This window comes from Monodon monoceros, unplaced genomic scaffold (assembly GCF_005190385.1).
Source record: "Monodon monoceros isolate NGI ecotype Baffin Bay Population unplaced genomic scaffold, NGI_Narwhal_1 Super_Scaffold_20, whole genome shotgun sequence".
NCBI lineage: Eukaryota > Metazoa > Chordata > Mammalia > Artiodactyla > Monodontidae > Monodon > Monodon monoceros.
This window is the reverse complement of record NW_021703777.1, coordinates 127,939,396-127,946,507: the sequence shown is the minus strand read 5'-3', so window position 1 is coordinate 127,946,507 and position 7,112 is coordinate 127,939,396. Positions and strand designations below refer to the sequence as shown.

Genomic DNA, 7,112 nt, shown 5'->3' with positions numbered 1-7,112 from the left:
GATTATTCTAGCAGCAAAATGCACAATGGACTGCCATAAAAACAGACTGGCATATAGACAAAAGAAGATAAATGAGTAAAGCTCATGCAATAATACACAAGGAAATGAGGCAAAAGCAGTGGTAATGGGAACAGAAAGAAAGGGCAAATGTAAAAGACATCCCAAATTAAGAAATTATTGAATCAACACAACTGACAAAACTATGAGATTTAGAGAATTAAAGAGAGGAAGGAATCATAGATGCCTAAAAATGCTTACTTTATTAAAACATAAAAATGAAAGCAGTATAATGAGTAGTACAAATAGGAAGAAGTACGACTCTTGGTCATTTAACAAATAGAGGTTTGTACCTGTTGCCTGCAAACTGATTAGAGACAAGAATATAGGACTAAATTCTGAATCTGGAAACTCTTCTTCACTTCTCACAAAATGTTTAGTGATGATCACACTAAAGTAAAATGGAAAGTCCATGAGTTTTTGAAATATTTTGGTATCTTGCTATAGCTGTATTATTGTTGTACAAAGAACTAATGTGATCTTCAGCATTTTTCCTAGAAATAAAAGGTCTCAACAAAATTCTTAGTAAATGCACACTTAGGAACTTTCTTTTAGAAGAATCTGGTGGGGCTTCCCTGGTGGCGCAGTGGTTGAGAGTCCGCCTGCCAATGCAGGGGACACGGGTTCGTGCCCCCGTCTGGGAGGATCCCGCGTGCCGCGGAGCGGCTGCGCCCGTGAGCCATGGCCGCTGAGCCTGCGCATCCAGAGCCTGTGCTCCGCAACGGGAGAAGCCACAACAGTGAGAGGCCCACGTACCACAAAAAAAAAAAAAAAAAAAAAATCTGGTAATACTGAATATGATGATCACTTTTATTTACATTAAACAATGCCATATAGTGTCTGAATAAAGTATGTGCTGAAATCCACTGACGGTATTCACCAACTACGTCAGCGGCCTTTTTTTCTTTTTTTATTGCAGCCTAGAGGATGTGGTTGAAGAAAAGATTATTTATTTGAACAATTGATCCTACAGGAGCAACACATAGCAGAATAAATTTCACAAACAAAAATCATTAATCAGGATGAAGTTAAGAGTAATCATAAAACCATTATTCAACATCTGATAGGTTAAAAGCAATTTGGATTATTATAGTGAAAATCACCCTCTAGCTTAGTTGTGTGTATGCGTGTGTTTTTAATGTATCACTGAGAATGAATTTTGTTAGATATCATCTTCTGAAAGAGAAATATATTTTTTATAGTCCTTACATTAGAAAAGATGCCACTCTGGGGACTCGTTCAGCCAAAAAGTCTTGTTACTCGGAGTGTAGTTCAGAGACCAACAGAATCTGCATCACTCAGGAGCTTTTTGGGAAGTGTAGAGTTTCCAGTTCATTCTGATTCCAAATGACTGAATCAGAATCTGCTTTCAAGCAAGATCCCTTCTGGATTTCTATGTCCATTAAAGTTTGAAAAACACTAAATTAGCCTTATATAAACTGATCCATGCAATTCAGTTTTGCAGGTTACATTCCGTAAGATGCATGATGATTCAAATTTAAGGTTTTATAGGAATGATGTTACGGAATTTATTTAATGCTAGAGGAAATGAAACCAATGTTAATCAAAACCTATTCTGTGCCAGATATTAGGTTAGACATTTCCAAATTTACTAATTCATTTAATCTTTACAATACTCTTTGAGGTAAGGGACACTATTTCCACTTCTCTGGGCATGAAAACCACCCTCAGGTTAAATATCTCATCTCCTCCACGCAGTGGATTCTTTCAGTAAATACTGAGCATCTCGTTTCTGCAAGTCCCTGAGTTAAGTCAGCGGGGAAATAAAATGGGCATGGTCCCTACTGTCATGGAATGTAATACAATATATTTTAATTAGACAAATGCTACGAAAATACGAGGCCTCTAAGAGCGAAACCTAAACTTTTTCAGAAGTTGTATAGGGAAAACCTGTGTTTGGAAAGAGCATCAAAAGTGATTGCTGAGGAACACAGTTTTGTCAAGTTGGCCCTGAACAAAAGGCGAGCGTGTCATGGAGTTTAGGAAGGGGATCCAAGGGGCAGTTGAGGCTGGAACATGGCAGGAATCCTGCAGAACTTTGAAGAACAAGGTGCGGAGGTTGGAGCCTACCCAAGAGTCGAAGAAAGCCACTGGAGGGCTTGAAGCTAGAAAGTGACAAGCCCTGATCCACACTTGGCAAAGCTCCTGCAGTCAGACTTACGCCAGGGCCTGCGGGCGTGTGGGTTTATTAGGGCCACTCCCCTAGGCTGCCTTTCTCCACCCCGGTCACCGCCTCCCGCTCCTCAGCTGAGCTGTCCGAAGTGGGTGGGAAGTGAGCGAGAGGGGCGGGGGGAAGAAAAACATTCTCCAAAAACATTAAAAAGAAAACATCCCCCTGGGCAGCGAGTGCGCGGGAAGTTGAGCGCGCGAGTTCCGGGCTTCCCGCCCGCCCCCCCGCCGGCCGCAGCCCGGGTGAGCCCCCAGCCCCTGCCCGGCCGCCGCCCACTGGGCCGCGGCCGTCGGTCCGTCGGTCCGTCCTCTTCCCCACCCCCATCCCCCCCACCCCCGACCTGCCCAGGGCGCAGCGCGGGGTCTGCAGGGAGGAGAGCGGCCGGGGTTGGTCAGGGCACGCGCAGCCCGCGGAGCCCCCGGCCGCGCCCGGCCGGCGGCGCCTGCACGACCCGGTCCCTGGCGGTTCGGGGCTCCGGGGCCCCGCGCCCGCCGCCCGCGCGCCGCGTCCCGGGCCGCCGCCTCAGACGCCACTTGTGGAATTCTTTCCCCCGGCGGCTGTAACTTTAAACCGGGCTGAGCGAGGCCTATTTTTATTCAGAAACCAGCGACCGGAGAATGGCTGTGGAGAACGCTGAGATGGAGGGCCAGCCCGCCACTTGAAGATTCCTCACCAAGTGGCTGGGAAGGACGGCTTGACCTAGGAATCTTTCTTTGAGATTTCAAGGTTCTGTCGCCCCCTCTCAGGGCTGGCCGGACTGGTTGGGGCTTTTGACTGAGGTTGCTGCCCGAGCCTGGGGAGCTGTACGTGAATGAACCGCATCGCCTGGCCTCAGAGCGCTGACTCTGAGGCCACCACGCATGAGCCCGGGCTACCCTCCTGCAGAAGTCACTCCAGGAGCTCCTTAGGGACCGGCTTGCGGCGGTGAGGAGCCAGGAGATGCATGTAGCAGCTAAGTACCGCCAGGCCTCCCTGTACGTGGGTGACCTCCACGCGGACGTCACCGAGGACCTGCTGTTCAAGAAGTTCAGCGCTGTGGGGCCCGTGCTGTCCATCCGCATCTGCAGGGACCTGGTCACCCGCCGCTCTCTGGGCTATGCCTACGTGAACTTTCTGCAGCTGGCGGATGCCCAGAAGGCCCTGGACACTATGAACTTTGACCCGATAAAGGGCAAATCCATACGTCTCATGTGGTCTCAGCGTGACGCCTACTTGAGGAAATCTGGAATTGGGAACGTGTTCATCAAGAATCTGGACAAATCCATTGATAACAAAACCCTTTATGAACACTTTTCGTCTTTTGGGAAGATCCTGTCCTCCAAGGTGATGAGTGATGATCACGGCTCCAGGGGCTATGCGTTCGTGCACTTTCAGAACCAGATTGCCGCCGACAGGGCCATCCAGGAGATGAATGGGGCACTGCTTAAGGACTGCAGGCTGTTTGTTGGCAGATTCAAGAGCCGCAAAGATCGGGAAGCCGAGCTCCAAAACAAAGCCAGTGAGTTCACCAATGTTTACATTAAAAACTTCGGAGATGACATGGATGATGAGAGACTGAGGGAAGTTTTCAGCAAATATGGAAAAACCCTGAGTGTTAAGGTGATGACAGATTCCAGTGGGAAATCCAAAGGCTTTGGCTTTGTGAGTTTTGATAGCCACGGGGCTGCCAAAAAGGCTGTTGAAGAAATGAATGGAAAGGACATAAATGGACAACTGCTTTTTGTAGGCCGGGCACAAAAGAAAGCAGAACGACAGGCTGAGTTAAAGCAAATGTTTGAGCAGCTGAAACAGGAAAGATTTCGACGGTGCCGGGGAGCAAAGCTCTATATTAAGAACCTGGATGAGACCATTGATGATGAAAAGCTACGGAGGGAATTTTCTTCATTTGGATCAATTAGCAGAGTTAAGGTAATGCAGGAAGAAGGGCGAAGCAAAGGGTTTGGCTTGATCTGCTTCTCCTCTCTTGAGGAGGCCACTAAAGCAATGACTGAGATGAATGGCCACATCTTGGGCTCCAAGCCGCTCAACATCGCCCTGGCCCAGAGGCCCTAGGAGAGGAAAAGTTAATGCACCAGCCAGTGTTTGTAGCAGCTTGGGAGATGTTAGTGATCTCTGCCTGAATCGTCCTCAGTAAATTTCAAATCCCAGCTGATGGCTGCTTAGTTTAGTAAACATTATGATCCATACAAAGCTATTTATTTTTCTTTGGAGGAAAAATAAGTGAATCTTAGAACCTTGGTTCTTTTTATAGAGGCACACCATCTAATTATAATATGGTATTTTTTCTGATTTTGTTGTAGTGCTCATAGCAATAAGTATAATTAGATACATTTTTACTGCATTTTGAATGAACTGAAGTGTGGTAATTATTTGCATTTATTGCATACTTTTTCTTATTTTAATAATATTGCTAGCTTTAATTTCTTCCGTGAAAATATGCCCAAAGTAGTTCTTATACCCGAGGATTGCAAAGTAATTTATTTTTACAAACAAATTTTCTAATTTCTCATCAATTTTTTTTTAAAGAAACCAAAGTTTAAGAATTGCTACTACAAACTCAATATCTAATTTCATTTTGAATTAATGTTTAAAATACTAGGAAATAGTTGAATTTCCTTTCAATTTATATCCTGAAATGGTGTTTTTCTGATGGCTGAAATTAATGATGGAATTTTTTAATGTTGCCTACAAATGTGCTTTATAGGAAATTTTACCGTTCTTTCCATTGGTTGACATAATCCAGGTGCTTGCTGGTTATCAAAATTGTGACTTGAATAGTAAAACCTTAACTTCCACATTCCTTAAGTTATAAGGCTGTATCATTTCAGGTCAAAAAGTTGGCCTAGTCTTAATTCTCTTCATACGTATACGGCATAAAATTATGCCTTAAGTTTTGAACCAGGTACCAACATTATAAAAGTCATATATAGAAAACATAGACATTCTGTTTAACTACTGTGTTTTCTAATCTCTGTTATATGTTGTAACATGTAGTGATATTGTCTCAGGGCTCAGAACAGTGAGTTTATGTTTATGAACTCCACATCTCCTTTTATTAGACCTTAAGAGCTATGTAACCTATGAAGGCTCACTTTTAGCCTTGATTGATCAGAAGTTCACTAATTGATTTTCTGATAAACTGAAGTTACATCACTTAGCCTGCTTTCCAGCATGATTTTTATTTCAGTCCCATTCCCAGATCTCTTCTTCTCTCCTGCTTTTCCTCTATATTACTCAGCTCCTCTATACTTTTTAAAAAGGTTTTTATTATACTGACTTTTACTGTGTGCTGTTTGAAATCCACTTTGGAAATAGATGCAAGAGTTATTTATTTACATTTAAGTAATTACTTTTAAAATTCTGATTCTCTCATACCAAAGGTGTCTAGAAAATAGTTTTGTTGTTGTTGTTTTATTTTTTTTTACTCTGCTTCGTTGTTTCCTGTAACCATATATTCAAGTCTTCTGTTTCATATATTACCAGTACAAAAGAAATATTAAAATATTTCCGTGGCAATACTTTAGCTATGAAAGAATGAGAAAATCTGTTTCTGTTTATTTTTGTATGAACTATATGTATATTCATTGCACATTTTCTAAATTTAAAATCTCTTTAAACAATGAAAAATTATGGACAATGAAAAAATTACGGCAACACATAATCCTATTATGCAGACAGATCTTCTGTTACAGTTTCTTGCATCTCCTCCCAAATTTTTCTCTATACTTATACACATGATTTAACAAAAATGGAATCATGCTCTAAACCTTGTTTGAAACTGCTTTCTTAATTTGACAGTACGCCATAGTCAACGTCCATGACCACAAATAATTATTTGCACTATAATTTTAATGACTTTTATCTTTCCTTTAATGTTTGTACCATAATATAACAATTTCCTCTTGATAAAAATATAGGTTGCTAGATTGTTTCCTCCCTTTTTTTTTTCCTCTATCATAAACAACTTGGAGATACACCCTTTACAGACTCTTATATGCTGATGTATATAATTATTTTCTTCAGAAAATGTATGATTCATTGGAATTAATGTTTAATATTTAAATTGCCCAAATGCTGTTCAGAGATTTGTGCCACTTAACATTTCTGAGTATGGAGGATGGCTCATTTCCATATACTCTAAGAACAAAGGATTTTGTTTAAGTTGTTATCTGATTCAACATGACATGTAAAAACAAAATATTTCATGGTTATTTATTTTACTTTTTTATTACCTCAAAAGTTAAACAGCATTTCTTGTATTTACTGGACATTTGTATTTTCATATTTTTGAAAATGATCTTAGTCTATTTTCATGACTTTAGTCTGTTTTCCTGTTGGGGTGGTTTTTATTTATATGGATTTGTTAGTTTTGGTTTTTTTTTTTTCCTGATATTCCCATCTTGTTTATAGTTTTGAGGGTCATTCCAAAGTTAAATTCAAAATTTGCAATCTTATACTTTGGTGACTTTAATGGTATGTTTCAAAACACTTTGAACACCTCAAATATACAACCCCCCCATACACACACACAATTCATCTGTATTGTCTTCTATTATTTTCAGAGTTTCATATTCTCAGTACTTTCTAAACAAAACTTTTGTGTATACAGTATCTTATACACAGCCTATACTAAATATTTTTAAAGTGTCTTGCTTTTCAATTCTATTAACATGCCTTGGTAAATACTGATTTACTGTAAGAGTCTATTTGAAATCCATATGTCAACTATAACTCATTGGCTCTCTGAATTACTATGTTGAGAAGTATTTACCTCCAAATCAGAGAGCTTTTAAGAAAGGGTGCCAGGAAACAGGACTGGGAAGTGTAGTAGGTGTGTCAAACCTTGACATCTCTTTCTGGATAA

The 7,112-nt window shown here is 41.1% G+C and overlaps 1 protein-coding gene across 1 annotated transcript; it reads left to right on the top strand.

Moving 5' to 3' along the window:
* The first annotated feature begins 2,821 nt into the window (after nucleotides 1–2,821).
* PABPC4L (poly(A) binding protein cytoplasmic 4 like) lies at nucleotides 2,822–4,547 on the top strand. Its single transcript, XM_029235509.1, has one exon. The coding sequence runs from the start codon at nucleotides 3,188–3,190 to the stop codon at nucleotides 4,298–4,300; it is 1,113 nt and encodes a 370-aa protein (XP_029091342.1). The 5' UTR covers nucleotides 2,822–3,187; the 3' UTR covers nucleotides 4,301–4,547.
* The last annotated feature ends 2,565 nt before the right edge of the window (nucleotides 4,548–7,112 follow it).

What these genes read in the sequence shown, in the direction of transcription:
- PABPC4L (XM_029235509.1), top strand. Translation starts at nt 3,188, where the DNA reads ATGCATGTAGCAGCTAAGTACCGCCAGGCCTCCCTGTACGTGGGTGAC.